General features: G+C 30.5%; 1 protein-coding gene across 14 annotated transcripts in view; it reads right to left on the reverse strand.

Moving 5' to 3' along the window:
- The window catches only part of Ten-m (teneurin transmembrane protein Ten-m), a 460,112-nt gene that overhangs the window by 59,306 nt on the left and 387,315 nt on the right, over nucleotides 1-13,491 (reverse strand). For all 14 annotated transcript variants that reach the window (XM_088198139.1, XM_088198143.1, XM_088198149.1 and 11 more), the window contains one exon: nucleotides 8,396-8,446. In XM_088198139.1, the coding sequence (XP_088054265.1) occupies nucleotides 8,396-8,446 (51 nt within the window). The remainder of the gene's footprint in view (nucleotides 1-8,395; nucleotides 8,447-13,491) is intronic.

Below are 13,491 nucleotides of genomic sequence, written 5' to 3' on the forward strand. Positions count from 1 at the left end.
CGTCATTAGGACATACTTTTTTAAAGCGATCAAGGTCGGACTGTAACAGTCAATAGTGAGCGCTATAGGCGCATGATAATAAATTATTTTAGCACAAAATCGAAGATATTGATGTGAAAGACACAGGGTTCATCATTGAACGTTTTGCGTGAAAATTTCCCAAGTCCTTTATTTCACATTTTTGATCACGCCAAGATCGTGAGATTAAACGCCACTGGGGTTTTTTTTGTAGGTGGTCATGTGTGTCGACAAATCCGAAACGTTGGAGAATCTAAAAACCAAGATCTGCCAAGTTACAGCCTAAATCTACAAAAAGATTAGCTACTGCAAAAGGTCCAAAAGTAGATATTAAGTTGATATTATTTTTCATAATTAATGAAATACATGAAATGTTCGATTAATAAAAAAATCCAAAGATGTTCTTCAATTTGTGTTGCTTTTTTATAAAAATAGTTCAGAAACTAAAGTTAAACCATCCATTATTTGTAATTAAAAACGTCATAAATAAAAAGAGTACACAAACACAAATAACCTTAGCAGATGTGCATCCCATACGAATTGAACTTACTCTCTGTATGTGCACGAAAAAATATCAGGAGCTCGATACACAGTATTGAGCGGTTGGACGATCATTGGCAAGTGCTCCAGTCCTAGTCTTTATAGGCAAGAACAGAGGACGTGACCAATAACTATGACCGTCCTCCAGAGTACACATTTTGAGCTATTTGAAGAGTTGTGAGCAATTTATAAATGTGTTTAAATTTTATAAAATTTATGAGTTGACAATGACACGTATCGCAAAATAAACTCACTGGAAAATAGAGATAGACAGTACCCGTATTCCTTCTAGTATAAATACCGAAAGAATCTGCGCTGTACTTTTTCGAGCAGAAATTTAATGCATTGACTCATTACGCTTGAAATCTATATAATATATCCAGCTTCTAGTATGCTGCGTACTATGGCATCATAAAGAGTGCGCAAAACTAAAGTATTTCTGAAGTAGCCCGCATTTGTCAAAATAAGACATAGCATTTTTATCGATCTGCTGTGAATCTTTGCAGTGTGCAAACTGAATTTTCAGTGCTTCTCAAAGGTGACACCAATATCATTAATAAAGCAAGGCCTGTTTAAAATATATATACATCAATATTGTAGAAGTAATCTGCTGGCATCGAGTGCCTTAAGAATAAAATTGTGTGTCATTGCATGACACTGCAAGGCAGTCGGTTATTTAAAGCACACATCTTGCAGGTCTCAGGAAACCAAAATTAGCTAAGTCATTTGAGAAAAAATAAGCGATTCATTGCCGTCTCTATGTCATGAATGAATATTAAAAACAGCAATGGACCTAAGTTGGATTATTACGGTACTCCAGTAGAGGTATTATATCAAGCTCAAAAATTATTTGTAAGGCATAATTTTTTTTTATAAAGTAATTTACTTTAATAAACACTCTGTGAGAAAAATAGTATATTTTATGAAGCAAATTTTGACAGTGGATCGAGATTGGCAGAGGCCATGTTTTTGTGCAAGAAACATACATCTACAATGATTGAAAATATATTTATTAAATAATAATACTTTTGGAGGTACTGAAAGCAGCATTACTGGATTTGTTACTCTTTTTATGAATCGGGGTGATCTTAGAGCATTTCTACAATTCTGAAAACCAGGAGGATATTAAAATTAAATTAATTATAAACTGAAGAGAATCATTCAGAATGTAGATAAAATCTGAACTTAAAGAAAAATATATTTTTAAAATCTAATTAAAAATAATGACGAGGTATAGGTTATGTTAGGTTAGCTTAAAAATATATTGTAGTCAGTAGAAAATCTATTTAAATATTATGATAATTATCTAATTTAATATACAAATAGTTAGTATAAAACGATTTTATTTTTAATATATAGATTATAAAACACAAAAGAATAAAGAATGAGTCGATTTACATTCAAAGAGTTAAAAGACGTGGCAATTAAGATTTCATCTTTCATTACAATAAATCTTCAGAAGTTATTTGTGCTTTATCCAGTTCGTATACATAGCATTATTTTATCGTCTCGAGTACGTTGACTTTTAAATGATGGCATAAATGTTAGTTTTTTTGCTGATTGTTTGTTCTAAATTTAATTATAAGTCTAAGAACTTCGATCGCCAGGCGCTTTCGAAAGTTTCGACAGTCGACGCATTCGAGTCGCTGCTCTGCCTCTTTGAATAATTACTAATTAAGAATAATCTTCGATAATGGCCAAAGTTTTGCGTTTTTATTTTTCAACAAAACTCGCTCACGAGAAAGAGAGTCAGCGGAGTTAATTTCGAATCGGTACTCGCCGATAAAAGTCCCTCTCTCTCACGCGGCATTTTATCATCGCCGTAGTCAGATCACCCTTCGGCTATGCAGAGAGTTTGATGATAAATGGCTTAATTTGAACGTTTGTCAAAGTGTGGCGCGAGTGCCCGCCGGCTTATCAGATACCCGCCGAGTTTTCGGCCTCACCTGAAAATATTCCCGAATTCGCAGACGTCAGCCGATAATTATCTAAGCTGAGCGAGAAAATAAATCAGGGGAAAATTTCCGAATAACTTACTATCAAAAGACAAAATATTTCATAAATAAGCAGATAAACGCACCATAAAGACAATCAAGGAGAATATTTTTTGGGAAAAGGATTTATTGTTTATATTAAAAATATTAATTAGGCATGTTTTGTAACAAAGTATTATTAATATTTTGTTAGGTTTTATTTATTATTTACCATAACACGGTAAGCGTTGAAAGAGAATCTGTAAAACCCGAAATTTTGCTGTCTACATAAGTAGATGCTTCTTTCTTAGTCGTTAACGCGTACATTAACAATGTAAACACTAAAATAATTCTCGAGAAGAAGGCTGCGATAAGGGCGCGATTTTTTTCTTACTTTTAAACCGCCTAATAAAATTCGCCCTTATCTCGGCGAGTGTGACTTAGGCGGCGGGCGTTTGAGGGCTCGTTTGCCAGAGTAGATGGAGCGAGCGCTAATTTTCGCGGGTTAAAGTAAAAATCTCCGGAAAAGGAATTTTTACGCCAGTTTTCGCGATAACGAAAAGCGGTTTTGTTAGGCAAGAAATTCGCAGCAATTACTCGTCTGTTTAATGGCGTTTCCGAAGCTCTCGAATGGAGGCGGGGCCCAATGACAGACAAAAGGACAAAAGTGTATATTTACGCGACCTGGGAAAATAAAGTCCCATGAGTCATAGGTTTGATCATAATTATACAATTATTTAGCGAGATGCAGACTAACAACTATTCACTGCTTTATTTGTTAAAGTTTTACAACACTAATAATGAGCAAACTTTTTCTACACTGCCTGATAACTGGTTATATTTTTTTTAAAAGCAAATACACTTAAATTTACTACACATATAAGCAATAATAATCTATTACATTAATGTAATACATTTATACAAATAATCATTTTTCCTGAATAGTTATAAATTTTATTTTTAGTTTTATTAATTATTTGTATATTCATGCATATACTAGCTTTCCGCATTTGTCAGCGTTTTGTTCCAATTAAATTGTATCGTATTATTTAATAATAATGGTATTTGAATGAATGATTTTTATCTGTAAGCACATACGGGTATTTAAGATGCTCCAGTCGTAAAATAAAATATATAACATATGATTTTGAGAATAAACATATGGTTATCCTAATACGATATCATAAATGGAAAAAATATTTAATATTTAAATAAAATTATATGTTCCGAATCAGCTACTCGTAGCTGACATTAAATGAATTAATATGTCGTAATGCGAGCATACTGAGAAACTGGATGGCGACAGCCAATGGTAAGTCGGCTCGTTTTGGCATTAAAAGAGGAGGCGATCGCAACTCTCCAAGACTTTTGGAACCCAAAACTCTAATTCTTCGATATTCTGTACTTTCAAGAAATCCTTAGCGACGTAAAATTTTCTTTAAGAACACAGAAAATTGTATTCTAATGCTCCCAAAAGAAATGTGCTGCGATACAAAAACGGATGATAACTAAATATATTTATATAAGGCTATCTCGAGAACCTTTTTTGAACTTTTTCGATTAAGAGAGAGTATTTGGTTATTTGGGGCTCTAAATTTAAGATCCTGATTTAAGAATACTGCGAACTAAAGCATCATTGAGGAAACGAATAACTGACGGATAAAGCATCTTGTAAACTTTTTCGCAGACGTGATTTACGTATAGGGGATTTCGAGAATTTTAGTGAAACTTTGCAACCAAAATTGTGTAAATAATTTGATAGCAAAATATGGCACTTTCCGACAGCAAAAGATCGAATACATTTAAACAATTTTTAATTTTCTGCATATAAAATAAAATTTAAATTTGTAACAGCCGTATTTATGTTACTAATAAATAAGGTAAAGAGTAAAGGGCATAAGATGGCCCTTGAGAAACTCCGGAAAGAGTAAAATATTCTTGTGACAATCGGCCGAAATAGGTTACAAACTATCAGCGATAAAAAAAAATATAGAATGTTTTTGAAAATCATAAAAAAATATAATGAGAGATTATAAAAAAATATAATTTATAAACATTCTTAGAGGGAGAGACGCCACGTAGTCACAGCACGAGTGACTGAATTGACACGATAAACATCAGCGGATCGTCCATCACGGAAACACATCACGATAGATCTCAGCTGCTACACGAAATCACAGCCGATAATAATACAACTTCACACGCCAGCGAGCGAAGACTCTCCGACTTCCATGACCTGCTATTTAAATTCCACCACTTGATAGCCTCGTCAACATTTCTCTATATTTGTGGTACTTTATATATGTTAGTTAAATAAACTTTCGCTGATTTTTTCTGGCGTCTATTTTAGCTGCAAAGGCAAACCCCTTCGGCCTCAAAACCTGAAATACATATATAAATATGCATTTTTGAACGGGTATGAACTACTTTAAGATTGTTCTGTTTCTAATGTTAATGTTACCAGAAAATATTTAGATTTGGTTATATGTAAAGTTTAATTTACTTTTAATAAACGGCTAATATTTGCGATTCAATGTTTTTTTTTAAATTTATTCATCTCCGTCGAATTATGTTACTAATGGTCGCATTCACAGTCGGAAACGAACATCGTTATTTTTAAGCTTTTTCCTTTTTCTCCACAGAAGCTACAAAATTATCCACCGGAAGATACCCGTCTCCACTCGACTACTCAATGGAATACTGACTAATCAACCATCGCGGGTTTCTAATAACCATTCCCTCTCTCTGCCTGTAACTGCACTTTAGATCGGCAGATAATTCCTTACGATTCTCCTCACACTTTTCCCACCGCTGGGGCATTTACTCCATTGCATTTCTTTTATTGCCGGAAAGCTACGCTGCACATTTGCGAGAATAACCTATTAATGCGCTCGTTCTCGTTTATGAGATTAATCCTATTAAAAAATAGCTGCCTTTCCGCTCTTAAAAATTTAATTTAAAAATAAATATATTAGTCCGAACAAAATTTTAATGACTCTAGATAAAATAAAAGTGAATTTTGAACTGATTTTGTCAGTATACGAGTATCGTATCAACGTTTATTAGGAGTTGTGCTGGCAGAGTTTAAGCTGCGCCATTTCTTAATACCACAATGTCAAGGTTTGTTCAATGAGAAAGCAGAAATTGATTGATGTTAGTGTTTTCAATTTAAAGCTGAATTTAATAGCAAAGTTATGATTGATAGATGATCTCAATGAGCAATGTCTTAAATTGTTTTTTTTAATAAAATAGTAATTAAATATAGCAAATATTCAACTTTTGAGAAGCGCTGCATTGCGTATATTTTTTAACACTATGTATATTTTAAAATTATTTTAACAATAAATTTTAGGCAAACTTTCTTTATGAGTTGCTTTTAAATGCGTTGCTCGCATATTCACATAGTTTTATATGTTCAGTGGTACGAAAATATGAATAACAAAGAAAACAAAACCGTACATTTCTTTACTGTTACACTTTGTAAAAATGTTTCATACACATATTTTCTAGATTTTACAACTATGAAAATTGCTCTGCGCAAGGCACGTCGTAACACCCAGAACGCCGTCTTGCACACATTACATAATAAAAACTATACTAAATTACATGCCCAAGATCATAATACAGTAGCAATCCAAAAAAGTCCACGAGACAAATCTCGAGATTGATATGCGTGATAAAAAAGGGCCAGTGTACCATTGCGCCGAAATGTCGACACAAAGCAAAAAAAAAGTTCTGCGAAAACAAAAACGTCGATGTGAGAGCAAGAAAAAACAGCAAAGTCATTCTGGAGAAGCAAAAAAAAAAAGAAAAACTTTTCAAGTCAAAATGAATAATGTATCGCTCGCGGGGCAGGACCGGCGCGCCCGATGCGGCCCTGGCCGGCTTCGGGGTGGCTTATTGAAAGCGTGTACCCCTTGCCGAATCATTTCTTGTGAAAAGCCGTGATGAATAGGGCCATTTGTCAACCGTTCCCAAAGTACAATTTGCAATTTGACGATCGACACTTCGACAAAAAGGAATTATGGCAGGGCCTGTCGCGGACGATCGTAATTGGAATGATCGAGGGCCGAGACTGCATGGACCAATCAAGGGTAACAATGGACCCTCACAAATGTGATTTCGAGTAAGAAAAACATTTCTTAGAAGAGTTAGGGGTGAAAACAGTTTCTATTTATTGCTTTAGTTCAACGGTTAATCAAAATCTGGCGTTTAATTATATTACTCAGAGGGAAAAAAGGTCTAATTATACATGCATATATGAATTGACTCATAGAAGGAATGTTATTATAAATAATACGTTAATAGTATATTTTTAAGTAAGTTTAAAGCAATTGAAATATGAGGCATTAAAAATATTAGAAGCTCAACAAGGTTATATTTTTATTTAATAATAATATTCCTAAAACGTCGAATAGTAATATCATAATAGAGACCTTAAAGGCGTTTTAAATAACAAATTATAATACAATTATAGCAAACTCTCCCATACCACACAATAACTCGACCTTCACGATTAGATTCTAGACCTATTAGCGTAATTGCCTCTTAATATTAATAAACAGTTTATTAACTTTAAAATCGATTCTCTTTAAAAACATGCATTTTGCTTAGTTGATTCTTAATTAAAATGACTAAGTTGGCTCTTAATTAAGATGACTATAATTTCATGAGACAAACATGGGAGTTGACCATAGAATAGGACATGTAATTTCCTTTCACATGTATAAGGAATTGATATAGTATCTATTATAATAAAGTATGATTTAGGCAAACAGTGACGTTTTAATTGATCTTGTAACAAAATTACGTTTAAGATGTTTCAGATGTAATTTAAATGAAGTTTAGCCAATAGTATTATGTGTTTTTCTGAAAGGTTGTAAATCTAAATAAAAAATAAGCGTAGTTTATTTGGAATTTTAGAATTCTTTAAAGTGCTGGTATTCTTTGAGATAACAAAATTTGCAGTCAAAACGAATAAAATGAATTTTTAACTAAACCAAGAAAAAATCCATTGTTTCGTTAAAAACAGTACGCAGAGTTTTTAGTTTACTCCTAACACTATCAATGCCTCAAAAGTCTACTTAAGTAAGTTAGACACCTGGAATAAAAATAATACTGAAAACAATTTACCGTTCATTAAAATTTTCTTATATATATATATATATATATAGAAAATGTTAAGGTAGATAACCTCAATAGTCAAGAAGATGGTATTTTGACGTATCATATGCCGAGAGGTTCCGAAATGCCTGATTTACTGAAATTGCATCGTTATAGCAATTATATGGAGTAGATATGGCAAACATAAAATAATTAAAATAATAATATTTTTTATTATCATTATCATTTTCGTTTTATTATTTTTTCACCAATAAGGAATGACGCCGGCGTAATGTCGCAAAAAGTTGTGGCGTTTTCAGAAAATTAGCTGGAGGGTGAAAAAATACATACAAAAATCCCTGCAAGGCCAGGAAACGGAAGTGGATCGCTGCTGTCAGGAAATATTATTTTACGATTTTATGTACGACTTTTTTTCTATTCAACCGACGCCATTTTGCGTACAATCTATTATTGTAGGTGGCATCATTGGCGTGTAAAAAAACTGGCACCCTCAGGCAATTGAGAGACTGGATTTAATGACCGTGCAAAAAATACCCAAGCAAGAATTTATTTTATGAATAATTTTCATGGACGACTTTTGCGTATATAACACAAAACTCTTTGTTTATTCTGATCATTAGATCACAATGGTATATGTTACATTTTAATAGTTTTAAATAAATAATATTTTTAACAAGCTTAATTCTATTTGGGATAAAATAAAATTAATATAATTAGATATAAATAAAAAAATGACTCACTTTCTTTAGATCTCGCACGTTCGTTGCTGTCAAACGCTGATCTCAGCATGCCTGTAACAAAATTAAATACTGATTAGTATGAATTATATTGCGTACATATCACTGCAAAGCACATACATAGTTTTATTTATTAATTTTAATCACCATATATGTATTAAAAAGTTTTATTATACAAGAGAAAAGCGTAGCAAAATTAATTTAATTAAACTAAGCGTGGTTCGCAGTTAAATATGAACCCGAGTTGTACAAAACTCGAGCTGTGGCCTTGTCGATATTTTGCATTACATTAATAGGATATGTATTACATAGCTATGCTTAAGGCTTATATTATAATTCCGGTATTTTTATATTATAATACTGATATTGATTTGTATAATTTTTGTAATTTTTATAATTTAAATAATGAATTAAGTATATTAGAAATATGGTTAAAGAATAATGTACTTAAATTAAATGAGAATAAAACTAAATGTATGTTTATTAATTATAAAAATGTGTTAGATAATAGTACCAAAATAGTAATAAATAACTCTAGTATAGAAATAGTGGATAATATAAAATATTTAGGAGTAATTGTTGATACAAAATTAAATTTTAAAGAACATTGTAATTACATATTAAAAAAAAATAGTAGAAAAATAGGTTTATTATCTAGATTAAGAAAAATATTAAGTATAAATACAAAAAAAATAATTTACAATAGTATAATATTGCCCCATTTTAATTATTGTGCAACACTATTAAATATGTTAAATAAATAAGACAAACAAATGTTGCAAAAATTACAAAATAGGGCAATGAGAGTAATCTTAAATAAAAATAAATTAACTAATTGTAAAAGTATGATTGATAGATTAGAATGGTTGAATGTTCAAGAAATATTGAGTATGAATGTTTTAGTATTTATATATAATTTAGAAAATAATATGTTACCAGAATATTTTAATAAGTATTTAATAAGAAATAAAGATGTACATAAATATAATACTAGAAATAGAGAAAATTTAAAGATAATTAAGTATAAGAAAACGAGTACGGCTAGGGGAATTATGTACGGAGGTTTTGATTTATATAATAGTCTTCCAAGAGAAATCCGAAACAGCAAAAATATAACGGGTTTCATAAATGGAATAAAAAAACACCTTCGTACATATAGAAATAAATTATAATATTAAGTCTTTATTATTGTATATTTTTATTTTTTCTTTCTGTTATGTATTTTTTATATATTTTTTATATATGTTTACTAAATTTGTTACATGAAAAGATTAGCTATTAATCTAAATAAATTAATAAAATAAAATAAATAAATAATAAATAAATAAATTAGCCTGTCTTTTATATTTTAAAGCGAGATAGTATAAGGTTTGCATATTACATGCTACATTAAAATATTGTTCCCTTTAACTTATATGACAATTCAACATAACAATATTTAAAAAAAGAAAACAGTACTTTTTAATAATCTTATTAGATGTATTATACAATACATATGTATAATACATTGCCTTTCAGAGAAAATGCGAGGCCTAGAGCAAGTAATATTTTGGAGGCCCTTAAAAATTAAGAAAAAAATTGTGGGATCAATGACATTTATTATTTATTTGATTAAAACAATTCATTATTTCACAGAAGCTCTGCTCGCTTTTCCATTAGCAAATTTAGTTATTATTTCAGAATAGTCTGTAATACGCGCTATCAGGTAATTAATGTTCTGTGTTGCCAGTCAATTTAGTCGCTCCTCAATCATTATCGACCGTAGAAAGTTTTTAATTCTTTTCAGAACACTTAACGATCTTTCACTCTGCTATTCACAAAAATGGCAAAGTTAAAAAAAATCGAACTACAGTGTCTTTATGTTTTTTTAAATTTATATTTTTTTTAACATATTGAATTACCAAGTTGAAGTCTCTAATATCGTAATTCATTAGGAATATATACGACTTTATTTGTAAGGCGTACCGGCGAAGGATTAACTGAGCCGTTGATTTTGAAAGTGGGGCAAGTCCATATTATGTTATTGTTGGATAATTAATGGTTTGCGTTTAAACTGATTTAAAAATATAAGTAAGCAATACTAGATTTATTTTATATTGTTTACGGTCTTTTTTAATACAAATTTCATATGCAATAATTATATTTAAAATTAATTTAACAAAAAACTTTTTTTTAATAAAGCCCAATGGATGGATAATATTATTGTCGTTATTGAAAGCCTTAAGTATGATATGTAAAATTATCGGCGTTTTGCGCGTAAGTGAAGAGGCTCTAGGGATATAATTATGGCGCCGCCCAAGGGGCTGCGCCCCCCGGGGCCCTGCCGTCCGGCGCCTTTTGCCACAATTCAAATTTATTACAGATATGTCAAATTAAGTGTTATTTATTGCGTGTGGAATTGGAAATTCATTGGTTGCGTTGAAAGTAAGTGACTTAGCGCCAGCACCTACGCCGGTCATAAATTATACACCCGCCACTATCGGCTGGCATGCACACGCGCTGGCAATTAAACTAAATCCGATCTCTAAAGTTTTTTTTATTATTATTATTATTCGACAACTAATCATGCGTAATTTAATTAAATGGGTTCGATTTCAGCAGTAAGTTTGAGTAAATCTGTAATAGATGAGCTATTAAGGTGGAAAGTTCATTATGTTTACCCTCAACTAATCTTTATATATGCTATATTATTTTGGTTTAGATTAATATACTTAATTTTAAAATCATAAATCGTATCCTTAATCAAAACAACTTTAATTTTAAATATACTAATTTCAATGTTGTACAAGTTTTTGAAAACATTTCAAAGAAACTGTTTTTGGATCATTGGTTTTATTTTTTCTTAATAATTTATTTTCAATGTCCAGTATAGAAATAGTACGTTTTTTAGAGAACGATAAAAGTCTGCTAGTATCAAGTCGTGTAAATTAGGTAATTGATCTTAATAGCGTTGTGATTCATATATAATAATTTAGTACAAAGTCACTCAAAATTTGGTCAAAAACTATAATTAAGATTTGACAAGTTTACTACGCGAAAAATCATTTTCACTGTGGCCTATTTATTATATGCTGTTTAACTGTAATGCTCCTATTCGGTAGTGTTATTAAAAAAAATAATTATCCTATGTGTGTGGCCGAATCTCACTATAATAGAATCACGGTAGTTTGTATATGAATATGACCGGAAGATGAAAGTTAATCTAATTTCTTTGAAGACGTTTGTGTTGAAACATGTTGATCGCTACCGTGCTAAGATCGAGAACTTTCTGTACCATTAATTTCAATTTCAGTCAGATGGTATTACATCGTTAGAAAAAGTATATGGATTTTGTCTTCGCAATACTATCATAAGAATGTGTCTTGTATTCGCGAATCGTGTCGCACGCGGCATGCGCGGCACGTTCGTCACGGCGGTGGCGCTCGGATATCTTTTCAATATCGCAAGATAAAATCTTTTAAATAAAATATATAGCGCGATCTTATCGGCGGATGCTGGTCGTGCATCTCCGGGGACACGACGAGAAATGTCGCACATGGTGCCGTTCCATTGTCGCGACGTCGTTTACGGCCGCGATCAAAAATTGAAGACTCCTGACCTCGTCATTTATTAATATTATGCATATAACATAACCTAACTCATCCTGTTGAATATTACGATGAAACACTACACAGACTTGTGAATACAAAGCTTGTTTTATAACTAATAAAGTAGGTTATCTGCTTTCTCTAAAAACGAGATTATATATTGTATTTTTCAATAATTTATATAAATTTAAAAAATACTCTTTATTGAGAGTCTAACATTTAGAGAGGCAATTTTTATTTTGCGTGCTAAACATTGTCATTACATTTGTTTTGACTGCTTTTAAATATTCTGTTTAATAATTTTTTGCTATTTTGTATAAATTTCTTTAATATAATTTAAATACATCTTAATTTTATAAATTTCCGGGCCAAAATTACAACGCTTTTTTCGTTAATATTAAATCTTTTATGTCTAAACATTTCACAGTTATTTTAAGTCTTTGATATCGCCAATAATACTTTAACGATTATAACGAAGTCGCTATTCTATAATGCGATAATATTATCAATATTAAAATGTATTAGCTTTTCGTTTGATCTTTTGATTCTAAAAGTCGTTTCATTTTGTCTGACAATGAAAAATCAGCCATTACTTATTTTGTTTATATAATATTTTTTGTAGTAAATACAAAAATACATATATAATTTTACAAACATTTAAATATTTATAAATATATTTTTTTTAAATTATTTCTCACGATTTTTGCAAGAATTTGAATCAATATTAAATTCTCATTTCTTAAAATATTTTAAGGTTTCTCGAGATATCTCATCAAACGTTTTTTTTATTGTATTGAAAAATATTTATACGAATATTTTTAAATATTTTTGAACAATCATAAAAATATAGAAAAAATCGCAAAAAATAGTGGATTTAATCTATTAAATTCACAGTTGCATCTAGAGCAGGTAGCGATAAAAGGGGATTTTTGATAAACATTTACTATGAATTACGATTTTAACAATTTTGAACATTTGCCGGTTAACAAAAAATAAGAATGCAGGGATCAATGATTTATTAATGATTATATTATTAAGTCTTTGACTAAAACCATAAAACTGAAAACGAAATAAATAGATTAATAAGAAAAATATAAGCATCTGCGGTAGAAAAGAATTTAATTCGCAGAATTATCCTACGGGAAATTTTAAACTGGAAAAATAAAAAAAACTCCTAACACGTTAATTAAACACCTTTATGAAATTTGCATTCATTACTTAACAAACATCTTTAACGCTTATCTATATTTTGAATATTTCCCAACCGTCTGGAAAACCGCTAAAATTCATCTGATAAGAATCCTACAAATCCTATTAGTTATTGCGCCATTAGTTTATTATCGCCATTTAGTAAAATATTTGTAAAAAAATTCCTTATGTATTTAAAAGAATCTTTAAGGAATAAAATTATTAACGAACAGTTTTCCGCGAAAATCACTTGACAATACATACACTCAATAGTTTAACGGAAAACATATGAAAAATAGGTCTTTTAATGTTAGATATAGAAAA

This window comes from Plectrocnemia conspersa, unplaced genomic scaffold (genome assembly GCF_051122295.1).
Source record: "Plectrocnemia conspersa isolate PC_06_02 unplaced genomic scaffold, ASM5112229v1 ptg000011l, whole genome shotgun sequence".
Classification (NCBI taxonomy): Eukaryota; Metazoa; Arthropoda; class Insecta; order Trichoptera; family Polycentropodidae; genus Plectrocnemia; species Plectrocnemia conspersa.